This window comes from Coffea arabica, chromosome 2e (genome assembly GCF_036785885.1).
Source record: "Coffea arabica cultivar ET-39 chromosome 2e, Coffea Arabica ET-39 HiFi, whole genome shotgun sequence".
In the NCBI taxonomy this organism is placed as follows: domain Eukaryota; kingdom Viridiplantae; phylum Streptophyta; class Magnoliopsida; order Gentianales; family Rubiaceae; genus Coffea; species Coffea arabica.
This window is the reverse complement of record NC_092313.1, coordinates 53,395,388-53,417,325: the sequence shown is the minus strand read 5'-3', so window position 1 is coordinate 53,417,325 and position 21,938 is coordinate 53,395,388. Positions and strand designations below refer to the sequence as shown.

The 21,938-nt window shown below is 39.5% G+C and overlaps 1 protein-coding gene across 1 annotated transcript in view; it reads right to left on the bottom strand.

Moving 5' to 3' along the window:
- Positions 1-21,600, bottom strand: part of LOC113729149 (uncharacterized) — a 29,076-nt gene extending 7,476 nt beyond the window's left edge. The window contains exons 1-3 of the mRNA XM_072077708.1: positions 21,208-21,600; positions 19,726-21,108; positions 18,846-19,524 (exon numbers count right to left, since the gene is read on the bottom strand). Coding sequence (XP_071933809.1) covers positions 18,846-19,524; positions 19,726-21,108; positions 21,208-21,600 — 2,455 coding nt within the window. The remainder of the gene's footprint in view (positions 1-18,845; positions 19,525-19,725; positions 21,109-21,207) is intronic.
- Positions 21,601-21,938: the final 338 nt, after the last annotated feature.

The following is a 21,938-nucleotide window of genomic DNA, read 5'->3' as shown; positions in this document are numbered from 1 at the left end:
CAGTTCCATCGACTAAACCGCAAGGGTTTTGTCAACCAAGTATAAATAATAACAAGTAATTCCAGCAGTTAATTTCATCAAAACTTTAATGTTTGTAAAAATTACTCAAATAGCCAAACTGGAAATTTTCCGGCATCTATACTTCAACATTTTTGGTCCAATCTTCCAACATATCAAATGTTTCATAGCTAAACCACTTACACGGCTTAAATACACATTTTTCATGCATTTCTAAACCATTTTCTTCCAAGGAAAAATTCCAGAAACAAGTTAAAATTTCCAACTCAAGTCTCTCGGCTACTAGCAAATTTTCCAGCAGCTTAATTGATCATCAGTCCAACTTTTCCTTGGCTACATCAGTGTTTTAAGTACTCAAGTTCGACATGCAAACACTTAGCTAGCTAATTAACATTTCTAGTTCAAAATCAGATTCGAATAACAACTACAAACATCCCAAAAATCCAGAAATTTGTCCAGCTGGCCTCGGATGAACATGCATGTAAGCTGGTTTCATTTTATTTTTATTTTTCTTGCCTAACCTAGCTAACTATCCTCATGCAAGACTTAATCACCTAGTGTTTAGTTGGTTAATCGAAATTACAAGCTCAGATTACTTTAATTAAGCAAGATTAAGTCTGCATTTCCTAATCAACTCTCGGCAATTTCTATTTCCTTCCGAATTAGATTTCTTAAGCTATCAATCTCATCATCCGAACGCACAAACAATATATGCATGTCTTAATCATCTTATTATTATTTTTTTACTTAGTTAATTACAATTGCATGCTCAGATTGTGAAGAGATAAACGAATTAATCTCAGCATTATCCCCTTAAAGTCTCGGCAAACCCACTTTCCGCGCACATCAGAATTTTCCTTTCCTCAATTACTCATCCGAGCGCTTAAACATTACATGCAAGCTCCTTAACATCTTCACCTACTTGTAGTTAGTCAGTCTAAGTCCAAGATTTACCTCGAACTGAAGCTTATACGCGTGGCACAAAAGCTGTCAAGTTTCCTCCTCTCTCGGACAGCTTACGCACTCGATGGTTGCAGTTGTGGAGTTGCGGTTGGAACTGATGAAGATGGTGACGATCAGCAGCTGGTTGAGGTTAAGAAAATGCAGAAGGAACTCACGCAGTGTTTCTCTCCTTTCTTCCCTCTAGCTCCCGGACAGAACAGAAAAACTACAGCTCGGGGTTTTCTTTTTCTTACTCTCGGATACAGCAGGCAGCTCTCTTCTCACGGTCGATACTCACGAGGTAAGGTGGAGTGGTGGTGCGAGGCTGAGATAAAGTGGAGTGTTTGAGAGAGGTGATTCGCAGTGAAGAGAGGTTGAGTGTTGGAGATGTGAAAGTGAAGTGTGTTCGGCCGAATGGAAATGACTATGTTATAAGGTTGGCCGAGAGGGTGTTGGTGTGGTTGCATGGTAATTTTCCGAAATAGTGGAGGGTATTTCGGTCTTTTCACATCTCCTCCTAATTTCTACTCAAGTTCTCAATTCTAACTTAATTCCAAAAATTATCCCAATTGTGATTTAAACGCCTAATTATATACTAACCTTGCGAAAATTTAATCATTGGGAATTTTCACGTCCTAAGTATACTTAGTATACTTGTATCGATTTTGTCTAAAATTTATCGATTGCATCTTAATACTAAGGTTCCTCATAACCCTTTACATTATTAACGATTAAACTAGCTATCGGAATTTAAATAATTTATTTTTAACGAATAAAATTAATTTAACTCAAGATTTATTAATTTAGTATAACAAAACCAATTAATTTAATAGTTTAGCACAATTATATTATTTTTCACATAAAAATTATTTTTTTTCGCACTTATTTAAAAACAAATAAATAATAAAAAAATAATGCTAGAATTTATTAAAGAATAAGAAATGCAAATGAAATATGCACTGAGGTATATATTTATATTTCGAGGTTCTCACATCCTCCCCTCCTTACAATGAATTTTGTCCTCAAAATTCACACTTTCTAGAGAAATAAATTGGGATACTTTTTCTGCATTTCTTCTTCTAATTCCCAAGTTGCTTCCTCTAGTCCGTGATTTCTCCATAAAATCTTCACCAAAGGAACTTTCTTATTTCTCAGTTCCTTCACTTCTCTTTCCAAAATCTGGACTGGCCCTTCTTCATACGTTAATGACTCATTCACTTCAATTCCTTCCAATTGCAACACATGGCTTGGGTCGGGGTAATATTTCCTAAGCATGGAGACATGAAAGATGTCGTGAACCTTGGCCATGCTTGCAGGCAACTTCAACTGATATGCTACTTTTCCGATTCGTTTCAAGATCTCAAAAGGTCCGATATACCTTGACTTTAGTTTCTTACCCTTCTTGGATACTACTCAGCCCTTCAAGGGTTTAACTCTTAGGAAAACTTTGTCTCCTACTTCAAATTCCAAATCTTTTCTCCTTGTGTCGGCGTAGCTCTTTTGTCTACTCTGGGCAACTTGAAGCCTTTCTCAAATTAGCTTCACTTTCTCATGGGCTTCTTCTATCCAAGGTATAGTTGTTGGATCCACAATTTTCTTCTCTCCCACTTCATCCCAATGAATCGGAGATCGACACCTTCTCCCGTACAACGCTTCATAAGGTGCCATTTGAATCGAGGCATGATAGCTATTATTATACGCAAATTCTACTAAGGTCATATACTGACTCCATTTTCCCCCAAAATCCAATATACACGACCTCAGCAGATCCTCCAAAGTTTGAATTGTCCTTTCCGACTGCCCATCGGTTTGGGGATGGTACGCAGTACTAAATTTCAACTTGGTCCCCAATGACTCTTGAAATTTTTGCCAGAAACGCGAGACAAACCTTGGATCTCGATCAGACACAATACTTATAGGGATACCATGCAATCTCATGATCTCTTCTGTGTACAACTTGGCCAATTTCTCCAAAGAAAAGCTCATGCTTACAGGTAGAAAATGTGCGGACTTGGTAAGTCGGTCGACTATCACCCAAATTGCATCAAATCCCTTTTGACTTCGAGGCAACCCCGTTACAAAATCCATGGTTATATGTTCCCATTTCCATTCGGGAATTTCTAGTGGTTGCAATAGACCAGAGGGCTTCTGATGCTCAGCTTTTACTTGTTGGCAGATCAAACATTTCTGTACGAACCCCGCTACGTCCTTTTTCAAACCGTCCCACCAATATAACTCTTTCACATCGTGATTGTAGACACCAAATTTTAAATAATTTGTATGTTGCATCCTGTTCATGATTTTTGTTTTGGATTGTTTGCATTTTAGTTCATTGTTGTTTGTTTGGCATTTTTAGTTTTTATTTTATTTTAGTTTTATTTATTTTGTCCTTTTATTTTTATCTATTTCATTTGCTATTTTATTTTTATATTAGTTTTATTCATTTTTTAGTTTTTAGTTTTTAGTTTTTTTAAGTTTTAAGTTTAACATAGAGTTTCTAGGAAAAGAAAAATTCAGGAAAAGAAAGAATATGTTTCAAACGTTTTTGTTTTATTCATTGCTTTCTTGAAGAAAAAAGGAAAAGAAAAAAGAAGCAAAGAACAAACGATGAAAGTGGAAAATAAAAAATGAAAGTGAAAATAGAAAATAGCAGTTTTGCCGCTTATTATTTTCAGTTTATTCATTTTCACTTGATAATTAAGTAAATTATTGTTTTTTTTTACTTTATTTTACCATTTCATCTATTAATTCGGAAAAAACAAGAGGAAAAAGAAGAAAGAAAGAAAAATAGCATTTCGTTTTATCTTATTTAGCATTTCTGCATTTATGTTTTATTATTGATTACTAGGTAATTTGTTATCTATATTAATTAGCATTTCTGCATTTCATTAGTTTAAAAAAAAAAAAAAAAAAAAAAGGGAAATTTTTGTCGCAGCGTGCACGCTGCAATTTTTTTTGCAGCGTGCAAAGGACGGCCAGGCTTGCCCTTTGGAGGGCTGGATGTGAGGGCCTGTCCTTGTCCCTCATCCTCACCTTTCAAGGGAGGGTTTAGGAGATTGGGAAGTGGATATAAAAGAGAAAAGAAAGCTACAGCCGCAAAGGGGGGAGTTGGAAAAGAGTTAAGCGACTGAAAAGAAAACAAAGGAGAGGAAGCTTTTCTGGGCAAAACAAAAAAAACCGAGAGAAAAGGAGAAAAATCGGGGCTGAGGTCTGAGAGAGAAAGAGAGTAGAGAGCAAGGGGGGAAGTAGGGGAGCTAACGAAAAGGAAAGCTAAAGGCAAGAAACAGCAGCGAGTTTCATGGGTTTTGCTCACGGTTGAAAGGAAAGGCCGAGGGTTTGAGAGCTGAAAAAGAAGGTTTGACGGCTGAGTTTGAGTGTTGGTTTGGTGGTGAGCCGAAAACAAAGAGAAAGCCAGCAAGGGAAATTACAGGAGTTGAGGTAGAGGCCGAAGCTTTCATTTTCTTTCCTCTCCATCGCCTTTCACATCTGTTCCAAGGTACTCCAGTCATAAACTCTCACCAAGATTGGATTTTTATGTCATTAATGTTTGATTTATGGTTGATGAATGCATGGACAATAGCTTGGGAATCCTCAGTGGTATTTTTATCATGAATTTAAGATGCCCTTTGTTTCATTTTCATGGCCGGTATTCATGACATGCAAGCCCAACAAAATTGTAGATTTTTCTTTCCCTTTGTCAGATTTGCATGACCTTCTAATCTGTTTTGATTTTAAGTTGCCTATGTTTTGGGTTTCAAATTTTGTTTTCGATCTGTTAGGTTTCTGTAAATGATAAGGGGTTGATGATTACGTGGTTTAGGTTGACAAAGTAATAGATTAGGTTCGGGTTTCATAAGAGTGTAAACATATGGGCTGGGCTGCATTTTTTTGTGTTTGCCGCAAAACAGAAGGTTCTTGCGTTTCTCTTTGCTGTTTTGTTTTCTGCCATGACTCACTGAGTTTCGGTCATCTTATTTGCTGGTTGCTCTGATAGTGTAAAAGGTCTGATGTTTGCTGGTTTGAATGAAGAAGCTAAAATTTTCTTCGGGTCTCGATGATACCACTGCTGGTTTCATTTGCGGTCAGGCTGCATTTGTCCGTGCATCTTCCATGTTTTCTTGTTGATTGCTTGGGTTGTTCCATGTCTGCGCCATGAATTTTCTCACTCAATTTGCATGCCTAATCTTATGTTGAAGGGAGGGAATGAGAGTTTGGTGTTTGAGTTTGCAAGTATGGGTCTAAAAAAACACTTTGCTGGAAATGGATTTCAGATTGCCAAACCATTTTACATGGGTCTTCTGCCCAGAATTTCTGTGATGCATTAATTCCTTCATTGTTCTTGCTTGTTTGAAGTAGCTTGTTGCTTAGTTAAAGTTTGATGTTGGGTTGAAAAACATCTAATCAAAGCTTTGTATTTGAATCAAAATCTGGCCAGCATCATGAAGTGGAGAGAAAAGCCGTGGCATGTGAAAATTGCAGAAAAATCTTGTTCCTCAAATCATTTTTGTTGCATTTTGAGTTTAAAACCTGTTTGATCTTACTCCCACCTTTGCTTCAAATCTCTGCATTTTGATTCAAGTGGAGATACTTGGGTTATTTGCATGAATATAGATTCGGCCAAATGGATAGGAAATTGAATGAGACTATGCAACCGTGAGTTTGCAGCATGCTTGAGTTTTTCCGTGACCTTTTGCATCAGTTCTCCTATGTTTCTTGTTTGTTTAGATGTCAAATTCATGTCTTGTTTGTTTAGTTCAAAGTTTAGGTGTTAGATCAAGGAAATTTTGGTTAAGGTTGCTTGAATCTGAAATCTGGTCTTGGAATGTGAAGCTAAGAAAGTTACAGCAGTTTCATTCTTCAAATGTTTTGCCCACTTTTTTATGATTTTGCATGGTTTTTTTTAAGTTTCCTATTTGTTTGGATGATAGTGATGGTGTAGTTTGCTGCTAGTTTAAAGTTGTGAATTTGGACTTGAAATCTGTTCTCGAAAAAGCTGTGCTGGAATTTTGTTTCGGTTGATGAAGTATGACAGAAATTCTGCAAAAAAAATGTCTTCTACGTGAGTTGCATGCTTTTGCATGAAGAATGTCCAAGAAAATTGCAGCTTTACTCCCTTTAGTTTCCATCTATGTTTCAAGGGCCCAATTATGTGTTTGTTCTTACAATTAGGTCCTAAAACACTTGCACTTTAACCCCCTAAGTTCCCCCTTGTCTTGTTATGGTCCAATTAGTTGAATAATTTAATCACTTTTGTCATTCTAGAATCTTAATTGCTTTTGGTTTGCTTTGACATGATTTTGGGTAAGACGTTTAGTGAGTTTTAGGATGCATTTTGAGGTTCAATAAGTTTTAATAGAATTTTTTAGCTTGGATTTGTGTTCTAATCACATTTTTGCATTTGATTTTTATGGGTCTCATCTTAAGTCATCAATTTTGGTATTTTATTTTACTCTCTTTCAGAAATTTTCAGTCCTTCTAATTAAGTCCCTCTTGCATTAATTGCTTTGTACATGGTTGGTTTGTCTATGTAAATACTTTAGTTGACTCAATTTAGTGTTTAACTTTCATTTTTCATATTTAATTTTTGTTTCATGTGATTATTTGATAATTTAAGTGGTACCTTGACCTTTTTATTATTTTGGAGGGTAAGTTAGTAATTTCACTACGTTAGGGCGTCGCTTCAAGGGAGGTACACTCTATCCTTCATTTGCACTTCATTTGACCCTACGTGCTCCTACGTGTTATGTGAATATGCATGCCTACTCCGCTTTCCTTACCTCCTTGCATGCATTTACTTGCTTTTACTTTTATTTAAGTTTTATGGGGTATATGTACAACCCTTGGCTTGTAATAGATAGGGCTCGGAGAGCATCTGGTCCATTTCCCCTTCCCCTTTATGTTTTTATGGGGTATGTGTACACCTCTTGGCTTGTAATAGATAGGGCTCGGAGAGCATCTGGTCCACTTCCCCTTCCCCTTGGTTGCTTGCTTTTTGTTGCTACATGTTTAATTGCTTTATTAGGCTCTTGCATCTAGTCGAGCATGCTAAGTGTTACGTGTTACGTGTTTACGAGTGTTTTGGCATGTCTACTCGCTTTCCATAACCATGAATGAATGTGATGGATGAATGTACGTTTCCGCTAGTCCAACGCTAGTCGGAATTCATAGATGGGCTAGTCCAACGCTAGACCCTTAGGATTTCCCTTTCGATAGTGCATATTTGCATGTTCACTACATGTCATGCATTTTTCTTAGTTTTATCATTTGGCATGCCCCTCGAACCCCTTTTCCCCTCATTTTAGGATTTTTGCATCTCATACTAGTTATAGGGTTCATTTGCCTGGAGAGTCCCCTTAAATATGGGATATAGACGAGTGTGGCTTTTTCTAAAGCCTTAGCACGCTTGTATCCTCTTTATAAAAGGGCAAATTGAGTCACGATTTAGGTCTCCCCGTACCCAATATGCATGAATTCCCTAGGCTCATGCATTCTCAATCCACTCTATCATTACACTTTCACTTTTGTCTCATTTGCACACATGCACCTTTTTATCACTTTCACTTGCACACGAACACTTTTTTTCACTTGCACACGAACACTTTTTTATCTTCACTTGCACACGAACACTTTTATCTTCACTCGCACACGAGTACTTTCATCTTCATTTGCACACCGACACTTTCGCACTTTTCTTTAAATTGCATACATGCATTTTTGCCCACTTGCACTTGGAGTATATATTTGCATTCAAAGACATTTGCACACCTCCACTTATATCGTATTTTTATCATTTTTCTCACTTCACACAAACTCACACTTTCACATGGCATGCATTCCACTCATTTTTATGTCATTTAGGATTATGTGACCTCTCCAAAGGATCATTATTGGGCTTCACAATTAATGTGATTGGCACCACTCAACCTTTGAAGAGAAATTTCCCCCCAATCCCCCTAGGTCTAGGCTTTTGCATTCATATAGACATATCCAACATGCGATACATACCTTGGGTAGAAAAAGTAGGAAAAATTGGTTTAAGTCACGCAACTAGCTTTGGCTAGGTCGAAGGGGTGCCTTGGATTTTTATCCTTGCCTTCCCCTTCGTCAAATGTGACCCCCGATCCCTCTTTTGGTTACGTAGACCCGAAAGTTCTCTAAAAGGGTTTATTTACTTTTTTATTCAAAAACAAAAATCATTTTTGGGTGACTTGGTACACCCTAACTCTATACCAAGTGGCGACTCCATTTTTGATACAAAAAACCCTTTTTGAACTTTATATGGCCAAACCGTCGCATTATCAAGTCCCATGGCCTTTATTTTCATTTTGCACACGTTCACACCACACTACACACACATCACACATCATCAAAAAGTGGGGCGCGACAGTTGGCTCCCAAGCCTTCAGACCTAAAGGCAAAGGGTCATCACTCCCAGGGCCTTTGGTTGGTGGCTCGAGTGATCCCTTAGGTAGCGCTATGGGCGCAGAGCACACCATCCGCCTACCCAAGGCAATCGGTCTTAGTCCTACAAGGCGGTGTGGGATGGCGCCCACGAAAATAAAATAAAATGGGATAACAGTAAGTAAACGTGCACGTATGAAGTGTTCCCTATTTTGAGGGAAAGGGTTGAGAACCACGCGAGGCTCTAAGGTGACACACACCCCCCCCAAATGCAATGCAAGCGCGAGATAAACAAGTAAACATACATCCAATCAACCAATCACATGTACGTGAGTGAGGGAATAGTTGGATACGCGCGCGAGGCAAAAGGCCCTAAAAATGGAAAATGCAACCCTAATATCCAAATGCTATGCATAAAAAAGGGTAGAAAAAGGAAACGAATGGCTAAGTCAAATGCTCGGACCCACTTAGGAAGTTGTCGCGCCCCACTTTTCGATCGTAGTGTGATGATGATGTGTGTGAAGTGTGGTGTGAACGTGTGCAAAATAAAAGTAAAGGCCATGGGACTTTGAAAAGCGACGATTTGGCCAAAAAATAGTTTTAAAAAGGGTTTTGAAATGAAAAGTTTGGAGTCGCCACTTGGTAATGGTTTAGGGTGTACCAAGTCACCCAAAAATGAGTTTTAAAGTCAAGTAGTAATAAACCCTTTTTAAAACGACTCCTAGTCCACGTAAGCCAAAGAAAAAGGTTCGGGAGTCACGTTTGACAAAGGGGAAGGCAAGGATAGAATCCAAGGCACCCCTTTGACCTAGCCAAGGCTAGTTGCGCGACTTAACCTTACCTTTCCTAGTTTTCTACCCAATGTATGTTCGCACGTTGAATATGACTATATGAATGCAAAACGGAAAGGAAAATGCAATCCTAGATGCTACGATGTCTCTTATGAGGCTTGTGGTCCCAAACCACATGAATTGTGGCGGCCAACAAAGGAAAACCTCATAGAGGTCGATTAATGCAAATGAGATTCGAGTGCGCAAGTGTGAAGGTGTATGAAAGAAGTGTAAGTGCAAGTGCTTGTGTGAAATTGTATAAAGGTGCTCGTGTGAAATGGTATAAAGTTCAAGTATTTTCGTGTGCAAGTGTATGAAAATAAAATAATAGAAATAGAAGGTAAAGTGGAATTTCATTTGTGAAGTGAAAATAAGCAAGTGATAGGTAACATGTAGTAAAAAGGTATGGTTTGAGAAATGTGAAAAAATGTGATTAAAAGAGTATGTAGGTGATAAAAAATGAAAGTATGATCCTAGAGGAATGCAACAAGTCGGGTACGGGGGTTGACTCCTAACTTTTCGACTTTGATTTACCCTTTGATTAGAAGGCAAAACTAGCGTGCTAAGGCTATCGGGTAGCCACACTCGCTCGTTTCCCTTATCAGAAGGGGACACTCAAGCAAAATGAACCCTATAGCTAGTATGAAATGCAAAAATCCTAAAATGGAGGGAAAACGGGTTCGAGGATCATGTCAAATGATAAAACTAAGGAAAATGCGTGATATGTGGTGAACAAGCAAATGATATGCTAATGAGGGGGAAATCCCTAAGGGTCTAGCGTTGGACTAGCCCATTCTATGAATTCCGACTAGCGTTGGACTAGCGGAAACGTACATTCATCCATCACATGCATTCATAGCTATGGAAAGCGAGTAGACATGTCCAACACTTATAAACACATAGCACATAACAATTAGCATGCTCGACTAGATGCAAGGCCCTAACAAAGCAAATTAACACGTAGTAACTAAGCATGCAAGACACATAAGACAATTAAAGCCCTAACTATTACATTTGCTAGCTAGGCACATGACTTCGATAGGTCTTCATTGAATGCTCCTCCAAGCCCTATCTATTACATTAGGGAGACCCTACTACAATCCAAAAGGGGGAAAAGGAATAAAATAATGAAATCCCTAACTATTACAAGCCAAGAGGTGTACACATACCCCAAAATGAATAACTTAAATAAAAAGCAAAAGTAAATAAAATAAACGAAAGAATTGAGGAAAGACAAGGAAAGCAAAGTAGACATGCATATTCACATAACACGTAGGAGCACGTAGGAAAAATAAACTCAAGAATATAGAAGTTACCTCCCTTGCAATGGACATCGAGTAAATGAGATATTAGCTTCAAAACAATAAAAAGGTCAAGGTACCAATTTATTTGGCAAATAATCACAAAGGATAAAAAATAAGCATGAATTTGAATCAATTAAATCATGTCAACAATTCACATTTAAGAAGTCAAGAGAAGAAGGGACTTAATTACAAAAATGAACAAAGTTTTGGGGTCAAAAATTAAAGAAAAATAAAGCTCAAGGACTTATTTGCAATTAAAGTAAGGACCCAATTGAATGAAATTGAAAGTTTTTGGGGCCATAGTGAAAACACTCGAAAGTCAGGGGACTGGAATGAAATTTCGTTATCAGGCTTCTTGGCATAACAGGCCATTGGGCCATTTGTATTTATATCGTGGGCCAAGGCCTTCCTAGCCCAACCGAAAACCCTAAGAGCACAAGCAGGCCAGCCTATCTTCAAGTCCGAACAAAATTCAACTAAAACAGACGGGCTTCATTTCTCAAGCCCATGTCACAACCCAGAAAAAACAAGTCATCAATCCACTTATCAAACCCAAACAAATTATGATTACCCACAACCCAAATCATAATACCAAACCTAACAAGATTAGCAAATCAACTAAAATTATTAGGCCATAATTATAATCCAAATCTCAGAATTAATCTATCCAACAAATCGCATAAAACATGCAAACAGAGGAATAAGCTTAAAGGGCAAAATTAGGTCGATTTTCCAGATTTTGGGTCATAGTGAAATTAGACAGGAATTGAGGGGCTACACTGAAATTTACAGAGATTCATACTTCATGCTTCGCAGAATCCTTCTTCTGCGATGCAAACTTTCAATGGAAAAGTTTCTGCAACTTCTGATGTTTCAAAACATCCGACAAGTTTACACGGCAACAACATCACATCGTTATGGAATGCAAAAACAGCAAAATTAAACAAAATCAATTTCAAAAGTTCATGGCCTCTCTCCCTGCGCCAACTGATGAAAATGCACAGATTCTGGCCAGTTTCGGACTGGCCAGATTTCATCCTGAACTCATGCAGAAAAAGGAATAAAAATCTTCTCCTTTTTGGTTCAAAATTTTACTCAGTCATTTTATCAAACAACTAACGGTCATTGGAAAGTTCAACAACTCTCTGCCTAATTTACACTACAACCGGCCCCAAAATTTATCAGCAACCAAAACATTCAATCCAATTCACGTATGCAGCATGTGTGTTCAACCAAATGAGGTCAATTAACAGGAAAATTGCACCCAAATGAAACCACAGAAAACCCATGTCAAAAACTAGGCAGGCACTGAAAATTCTTTGGAGAGAAAGAAACTTACAGTGTTCTTGTTTCGGTGAAATTTTCACAGATGGTGATGGTAGATTCGGAGCGGTGGCGACGGCCTTGAATGGCGGCGGTTCCGGTCAGCTCTTCAGATGAACATTCCTCTCTCTGTTTTTCGTAGTTTTGCTCCTCTGTTTCTCTTCTCAGATTTTCAGGCCTCCCTTTCTTGTAGCCGAAGCTCCTTCGTCCATTCGGCCAAGCCCTCGAACCTCGCGGCCCTCAACTCTTTCGGTTCCCCACCGAAACCCCCAAACTCCTTTCTTTTCCCTCTTTTCATTCAGCCCAGCCTCCTCTGTTTTCTTAGCCGCCCATTCCTTCTTTTCCTCTTGGCATCCTCAGACGAAACCTTCTTTTTTCTCTGGCCGATCCCTTTTTATTTGCCTTTCTCTGTTTTTGTTGTTTTGCCGTAAGCCTCAATCATTCTCCCTCCGTTTCTGTGCTGTCTTCTTTATCTCTTGTTTTCCTGTTTTTGCCTCCATGCCCGATAGCTCCTCTCCCCCTGTTTTTCTTGCTCTGCCGCCCACTCTGTTTTTTCCTTTTGTTTTCATTCTGCCCCCTCAAAACCCAGACGTTGCCATCCTCCTTTTTCCCCTGTCTTGCGGCTGTTTTTCAATACAACTCCCATCTCCCCCAAACCTTCATCCTACGGCTTCCTTTTCTTTTGTCATTTTTCTTTTTCTATTTCTTGGGCCTCCAAGTGTCCACCATTTAGCCCTTTAGGTGTCTTGTTATCTAATATCCAAAGGGGACACTTGTCCAAATGCATGCCTCCCCACTTGTCATTTTCACTCTTTTCCCTTTTTCTGAAATTTAGTATGAAGACCCAAAAATAAAATAAAATAAAAAATAAACTAGAACGAAAATAAAAAAAATAAAATGAAAACCCTAGAATTGAAGCCAATAAATCTATTAAATTAATTAAACAAATAAAGTTAATTAATTAAACAAATAAAGTTAAAAAAATAAAAAATTTGGTGTCTACAGAAGTCCCCAGTGGAGTCGCCAACTGTCGCGCCCCACTTTTTGAATGTGGGTTGTGGTGTGTGTAGTGTGTGTGTGAACGTGTGCAAAGTGAAAATAAAGGCCATGGGACTTGATAATGCGACGGTTTGGCCATATAAAGTTCAAAAAGGGTTTTTTGTATCAAAACGGAGTCGCCACTTGGTATAGGGTTAGGGTGTACCAAGTCACCCAAAAATGATTTTTGTTTTTGAATAAAAAAGTAAATAAACCCTTTTGAGAGAACTTTTGGGTCTACGTAACCAAAAGAGAGATCGGGGGTCACATTTGACGAAGGGGAAGGCAAGGATAAAAATCCAAGGCACCCCTTCGACCTAGCCAAGGCTAGTTGCTGACTTAAACCAATTTTCCTAATTTTTCTACCCAAGGTATGTATCGCATGTTGGATTTGACTAGATGAATGCAAAATGCAAACCAAAATTCTAAAATCTCTCTTGTAAGGTTTTTGGTCCCAACCACATGAGTTGTGGCGGCCAATAAAGGAAAACCTTATAGAGGTCGATTAATGCAAATGATGGCTAAAGTGCAAGTGTGCGATTGTATAAAAAGGTGCACGTGTGAAGTGTTCCCTATTTTGAGGGAAAGGGTTGAGAACCACGCGAGGCTCTAAGGTGACACACACCCCCCCCAAATGCAATGCAAGCGCGAGATAAACAAGTAAACATACATCCAATCAACCAATCACATGTACGTGAGTGAGGGAATAGTTGGATACGCGCGCGAGGCAAAAGGCCCTAAAAATGGAAAATGCAACCCTAATATCCAAATGCTATGCATAAAAAAGGGTAGAAAAAGGAAACGAATGGCTAAGTCAAATGCTTGGACCCACTTAGGAAGTCCCCAGTGGAGTCGCCAACTGTCGCGCCCCACTTTTTGAATGTGGGTTGTGGTGTGTGTAGTGTGTGTGTGAACGTGTGCAAAGTGAAAATAAAGGCCATGGGACTTGATAATGCGACGGTTTGGCCATATAAAGTTCAAAAAGGGTTTTTTGTATCAAAACGGAGTCGCCACTTGGTATAGGGTTAGGGTGTACCAAGTCACCCAAAAATGATTTTTGTTTTTGAATAAAAAAGTAAATAAACCCTTTTAGAGAACTTTTGGGTCTACGTAACCAAAAGAGGGATCGGGGGTCACATTTGACGAAGGGGAAGGCAAGGATAAAAATCCAAGGCACCCCTTCGACCTAGCCAAGGCTAGTTGCGTGACTTAAACCAATTTTCCTAATTTTTCTACCCAAGGTATGTATCGCATGTTGGATTTGACTAGATGAATGCAAAATTCAAACCTAAATTCTAAAATGTCTCTTGTAAGGTTTTTGGTCCCAACCACATGAGTTGTGGCGGCCAATAAAGGAAAACCTTATAGAGGTCGATTAATGCAAATGATGGCTAAAGTGCAAGTGTTCGATTGTATAAAAAGGTGCACGTGTGAAATTGTATGAAAAATCCAAGTGTTTGTGTGCAAGTGTATGAAAACGTGCACGTGTGAAATTGTATGAAAAATCCAAGTGTTTGTGTGCAAGTGTATGAAATATAGTGATAAGTGCATATAGGTGTAATTCAGTGCAATTTTGTGAAGTAGAAATCAAAATGAACAATAAGGAAAGGAAAATGTGAATTGAAAAGAATGAGTAAGTGGTAAATGAGAATGAATGAACCTAAGGGAATGCATCAGGTCGGGTATGGGAATGACTCCTAACTTTTCGACTTCGATTTTCCCTTTGATTAGAAAGCAAAACTAGCGTGCTAAGGCTATCGAGTAGCCACACTCGCTCGTTTCCCTTATCAGAAGGGGACTCTTCAGGCAAATGTACCCTAACTAGCATGAGATGCAAGACCTAAAGTGAGGGGAAAGGGGAATCGAGGAGCATGCCAGATGATAAAACTAAGGAAAAATGCATGATATGTCGTGAACAGGCAAATAATGCATTAATGAAAAAACAAAGGAAAAATCCTATTGGGTCTAGCGTTGGACTAGCCCATTCTATGAATTCCGACTAGCGTTGGACTAGCGGAAACGTACATTCATCCATTACATTCATTCATGACTATGGAAAGCGAGTAGGCATGCCAAACATTCATAAACACATAGCACATAACACTTAGCATGCTCGACTAGATGCAAGGCCCTAGCAAAGCAAATTAACACGTAGCAACTAAGCATGCAAGACACATAAAGCAATTAAAGCCCTAACTATTACATTTGCTAGCTAGGCACATGTCTTCAACAGGTCCTCATCGAATACTCCTCCAAGCCCTATCTATTACAAGCCAAGAGGTGTACACATACCCCATAATGAATAACTTAAAAAAAAGGGAAAAGGGAAAATGGACAAGAAAGCTCGCCAAGCCCTATCTATTACAAGCCAAGAGGTGTACACATACCCCATAATGAATAACTTAAATAAAAGTAAAGTAAATGAAATAAATGCAAGGAATTAAAGAAGGGCAAGGAAAGCGAAGTAGACATGCATATTCACATAACACGTAGGAGCACGTAGGAGAAATGAAAGTTAAGGAGATAGAGGTTACCTCCCTTGCAATTAGGCCCCAATGAAGTGAAACCACTTATTTATCCTCCAAAATAAAAGAAATGGTCAAGGTACCAATTTATTTGGGAAAATTAAAGGAAATAGGCAAACCCAAGCTCACTTGGTCATAAAGCCCCTAACGTCATGACTTAAGTGCAATTGACAAAGCATGGTAGCTAATTGAAGCAAAGCAAGCAATGAAATTGCAAAAATTAAAACTACGAAGGACCAAATTGATGACATTATTCAATTGGTTGGGCCATAGTAGGACAAGGGGAGACTTGGGGGCCAAAGTGTAATTTTTGAAAATTATTTCATGCAATCTTCATGCAGGCTACGTAAACACAAAGTTTCTGCAGCTATTTTCTATTAAGCTTGAATCAGCCAAGAATGAAAACTGCTGCACTTCTCATTTCCAAGTTTTGATCAAAACCATTCCATCTAAACATATAACCATTCCAGCATGTAGGGTTAAGACAACAACTCTTATTGCAAGATTAAGACAGCAAATCTGGGATGATAGCTGCTAGGGGGCAACGGCTAAACAGACTGCAGCAAAAGACTCGACAACCCCAAAACAAGAGTGCAGCAAAAATCTGCTGCACTTCTCTATGACTTTACAACTTATTAACTACCCAGAAATATTACATTAGATTTCAAAAAAAACATAAAAAACATCATAAACATTAGGTTAAACCATGCAAGCTAATAACCCATATAGTTAACAAATACTCTAAACCAAAATGACTGGATAGGAATGCAGCAAAAAAAATGACACTTGCGGCTATACTACGGTAGCTAGCAGTTTCATTTCTTCCTTACCCAGTTCAGGGGTATTCATGCAAGATGACACAAGACTGGACATTTCCTAAACTAAACAGCCATAGCCATGGAAGTTCAGGAAACAACAGCAAAAGGAAGAAAAATGCAGTCCGGCCGAATCGTCAAAGCTGCAGCAGAATTTCTGCCATGAATTTTGCAGCTCATTCCACGCGGTTTCTCCAAACAAATTGCACCAAGCTCATGGTTTATCAATTCAAAACAATAAAAGTCTCAACCCATTTAATCAATAAAATCTGGACAAGGTTACTGATTTGTCGACAAAGAGAAAACAAAAACATGCAACAACAAACAAAAACATGAAACCAGAAACAAACAAATGTGCTCAGACTTTGGTTAGAACAGCTAAGATCCTAAAAGGCAAAGAAGGCCACGGCTGCCACGGCTTTTAACTACTTATTGTAGTCTAATGATATGCTGCACCTTGCTACTTAAAATGGTAAACAAGCATATACATGGCATCATCATCACCCAACACGCCAAAGCAAAAGAAAAAGTAAGCCCAGCAAGTGCTTGCCACAACGATCAAACAACAAACCAACCAAAGGAAAACTCAACCCATCCCAGGAACTTCAGCAAAAACCATCACTCGACAACTCTTAACGGAACTAAACACTTCAAGCTAACAAAATGGAACCCAAATCAGAAGGTAAATACCAAACACATGATTAACATTCAGGCTTCGCCCAGATAGCATGCGATAATCTTAACCAGACAAACAATCACAAATATAGAAAAACATGGTATTTCACTCAAATATAGACAATCAAAACAGACAGGTTAAATGAGTAATTGTTGCAGCCAAACAAAGAAAAAGAAAACGACATACCTGAACTGCTACAACAAATTGAAAGTTTCAGTCCTGTTGCAGCTGGGTGGTGGTGGTGCTGGTGGTAGTCGACGGACAGCAGCAGCAGCAAATGCGGACTGGTGGTGGGAGGTTCGCGAGGGGTGGTTATGGCGATGAGCAGCGATTGCTCTGCTTTCCTTTTCTTTGTTTCTATCTCTCCGATCCTCTCTCTCTCATCGCCTCCCCTACTCTATCTCTCAGCCAGTAAACCCTCCTATCTGTTTCTTTTCTAGCTCTCTTCCGCCACTCTCTACTCTCTTCACGGGTTGTCCTCTCCCTCAAACCCCCGAAGCTGCTTTCTTCTCTTTGCAGCCTTTCCTCTGCCGTCCTTCCTATCCCCCCTCCAGATTATCTCAGCTTTCCAGCCCCCAAAACCTTTTCTTTCATTCCCTTCTTTAGACTTCCGTCCGTCCTCTGTCCAGCCGTCCTCGATGCCCGTAGCTTTCCTCTGCGTTTTTCTCTATCCCTAGCCGTCACTCCCCAGCCTTCCTCTATCTCCCCCTCCGAATCCTCCTCTTTTCTTTTTTTCTACTGCCCTTACTCTCTCTGTTTTTCTTTTGCCGTCAATCTTCCCCGTCGGACTTTGGTTCAGATTTTTTCTCCCTCCAAACTTTCGGCCGTCTCCCCCTTTGTATTTTTTCGTCCTCTCTTCATCTCTCCCCCCTTGCGGCTGTCCATCCTTTTTGCTATTTATATGGGAACTTCCAACCCTAAAACAACTCAGTCCTCTTTCCATATTGCAGCTAAGGGCTCCCCGAGTCCTTCCTTGCAAAGCTGCAAAAAAATGCAGCTTGCATGCCACGACTGTTGTTTTTCCTTTTTTTTTTTCAACTTAATAATTTAACAAAAATAATAGTAAAACTAAATAATAATAAAACAACAATTTTAATCAAAATAAACAAACTAAAAAATAACAAAGTTACCATTTTCAATCTTTTTCTTTCATTTTTCATTTTTCATCATTTCACTCTTTTTTTCACTTTCAAGAAAGCATTGAATTTAAATTACAAACGACTAAATCATATTTTTTGAACGCTTTTCCTTTTTCCCGAGAAATTCTATGCTAAAGCTTAAAAATAGAATAATAAAATAAAATAAAAACTAAAAACACTGAAAAAATTGGTGTCTACAGTGATACATCTTATTCACTCCTGGATGTATGGTATACTTTGATCGATGTGATTCTTCTAAAATTTCTTTCCTTAACTTTTCATCTGCCGGAACCACAATTCGATCTCGAAACCTCAACACTCTTTCAGACCATAATTTAAAATCTAGTGTTTCCCCTTTTTGCACTTTCTCTACATTCTTCTGGATTGTAGGGTCCGTTTTCTGGGCCTCCTTGATACGCTCTAATAATGGTGACTTTAATGTCAAGTTCCCAAATAAAATCTTCAATTTCTCTAAGCGAGGGTTCCAACTACTAACCTCTTCTAACATGTCACATTCTTTAACCATTAACCCTGCTACTTGGGCCTTTCGACTTAAAGCGTCTGCTACCACGTTGGCTTTTCCGGGGTGGTAGTTAATCGAACAATCATAATCTTCCAGAAATTCTACCCATCGCCTCTGTCTCAAATTCAATTCCTTTTGGGAGAATAAGTACTTGAGGCTCTTATGGTCCGTATAAACTTCAAAAGTCACGCCGTACAAGTAATGTCTCTATTTCTTTAAGGCAAAAATCACTGCGGCCAGTTCTAAGTCATGCGTTGGGTAATTTTGCTCGTGTGGCTTCAATCTCCTAGAAGCATAGGCAACTACCTTACCTTTTTGCATCAAAACACATCCTAGACCTTCTCTAGAAGCATCAGAGTATACGACATAACCTTCTCCTCCATCAGGTAATACCAAAAAAGGAGCGGATGTTAATCGCTTCTTTAACTCCCGAAAACTCGACTCGCACTTTGGAGTCCAGATAAACTTGTTACCTTTCTTGGTTAGCTCGGTCATAGGTCCAACAATCTTCGAAAAATCCTTGATGAACCGCCTATAGTAACCTGCTAATCCCAAGAAGCTTCTAACTTCTGTTGGAGTCTCTGGCTGTTTCCACAACATAACGGCCTCAACTTTTGCCGGATCCACGGCAATTCCCTCTTCAGAAACTTTATGCCCTAGAAAAGATATCTCTTCCAGCCAAAACTCGCACTTACTAAATTTGGCATACAACTTATGCTCTCTTAGTATCTGTAAAACTAGCTCCAAGTGCTTAACATGTTCCTCTCGAGTCTTAGAGTATATCAAAATATCATCGATGAAAACCACTACGAACTGATCTAGATACTTCTTAAAGACTCTCTGCATTAAATCCATGAAAGCAGCTGGTGCACTAGTTAATCCAAATGGCATGACTGTAAACTCAAAATATCCATATCTTGTATTAAAAGTAGTCTTGGGTATATCTTCCTTCTTAATCTTCAACTGGTAATACCCTTGCCTCAAATCCAGCTTAGAGAAAACTACGGATCCTTGCAGTTGATCAAATAAACTGTCAATCAACGGTAGAGGGTATTTATTCTTAATTGTAATCTCATTTAACCCTCGGTAATCAATACATAACCTCTAGCTTTCGTCTTTTTTCTTAACAAATAGAACGGGTGCTCCCCATGGTGAATCACTTTCTCTAACGAAACCTTTCTCTAGTAGTACCTGCAGTTGAATTTTCAACTCTTTTAACTCTGCAGGAGCCATTCGGTACGGAGTCTTAGAAATCGGAGCCGTTCCCAGCACCAAGTCAATCTTGAACTCCACTTCTCTCTCCGGCGGTAATGTCTTTAATTCTTCAGGAAAAACGTCCAGAAATTCCCGTACCACTGGTACATCTTCTAACTTCACTTGGTCACTAGGAGCGTTAATCAGGAAGGCTAGGAAACCTTGCGCTCCTTTATGTAACATTTTCCTCGCCCGTATTCCCGAGATCATAGCAGACGATGCTAACCTACCTTTCACATCTAATTTCAGGGTTGCTTCCCCGGGAATCCGAAGTTCTAACACTTTTGCTCTGCAATCAAGCTTAGCATGATGATGGGCTAGAAAATCCATTCCTATAATAACATCATAACCTTTTATGTCCAAGCTAATTAGATCCACTAGCATTTTACGCTCTCCAATCCAGAATTCACAATTCTTATAGGCTAAGCTAGTGATCATATTATTATTACCCATAGGTGTCCTAACTTCAAGATCGAAGGGTAATCTAACAGGTTTCACATCAATTCTGGACATAAAAGTTGGATTCACAAATGGTTTAGTTGCACCACGGTCAATTAATACTCTAGCTAATCGATGAAAAATTAGAAGAGTACCTTCCACAACTTCCGAGGAGTCAGGTACAGGTTGGTCATCTATAGCGTACACCCTGGCAGGGACTTTCGGCCTGCTATCTCCAGAATTGGTTGGTCTAGCATTCAGGGTACCATCGTCTTGCATTTTTGGGCAACCGGAAATTTGGTGCTCACTGCTCCCACACTTCAAGCACTTTCCTTGTTTCCTCCAGCAACCATCCACAGTATGGCCAGGTCTCTTGCAATACCCACAGTTTTCTTGGGGAGTGGTCACACGACCTCCTTGTGAGGCATTCCTAGGTTGACCTCTTCCATTTGGTCCCCCTCTAGCTCCATTATCTCTCCCCCCTGCACTTCTTGCCCCAGTTCCTCTCGCTAGGGCGCCTCGTGGTGCTCCAGGACTATTCACTCCGCTTGTTCCTCGACCTATTTTGGCCGGTGGAGCATTTCCATAAGTCGGTTCCCGACTACTGCTAGGGGCAAATCTTTTCTTAGCTTGAAAAGATTTCACTTGGGCTCTAGCTACTTCAACTCGTTGGGCTCTCTCGACAGCATCGGCAAAGGTGTCTGTCCGTACGGCAGCTAATCCTTCCTGAATTTCCACGTTCAGTCCCTGCACAAACCTCCTTTCACGCCTTTGCTCCGTGGCTATCAATTCAGGAGCAAAACGGGACAATTTCGTGAATTGGACCTCATATTCGGCGACACTCATCGCCTCTTGCCTACATTTGATGAAATCATCCTCTATCTTCTCTTGGATGAGAGGTGGAAGGAATTTGGCGTTGAACTCCCTTGTGAAGTTCGCCCAAGTCCTCGGAGTATGGTTCCTATCCCAGTTAATCCTAACCAGGTTCCACCAGGAACGAGCAGCTCCCTCAAACTGGAATGCGGCAAAAGTCACTTGTCTCTCCTCCGCATAGTTTAAGGCTGCGAAAATGTCAGAGATTCTCTTCCACCAGCCTTCGGCTATCTCCGGTTCGGGTCCTCCATAAAACTTAGGAGGTCCGAACTTCAGAAATCTTTCTAATGCCCGATCCTCAGTATCGGCTAGGCCTCCTTGGTGATGCACTTGTCCAGAGGCTTGGTGTTCAGTCAAGCGCTCTAAGACATCAGTGATCCGATTAATTGCGGTGGCCACTTGATCTCCGGCCATTCCCTCTTGCCCTTGGTCTTGATTGACCTCAGGTTCCCTATCACCACCCGCTTCTGGGTGTTGTCTAGTAGGTCTCCCACGTCCCATTCCTATTACTTGGCGATCCATAGCCTAGTTATGCCTATTATTGAAAAATAAGGCAATTAGGCTAGAATATTATTTGTTATTATTTTTCTCTTTGTAAATAAAAGCAACCTAAAAATTGAGAAGAATAAGAATAAAATGCTTAACATATAGCTACGTGTAAAAGTCATACAAATAACGGGTTGGGACATTTCCAAAAGTAAGGTACATGAGTTTAACAAAAACATATACAAGTAATCCCTTAAACAAAAATCAGGGATGTGGTGCCTCAAAAGTAGGCCATCGAGCTAGACAAAATTTGATGGCCTAACCTAGTGTCCTCCTTTCTAACCCTACCTATC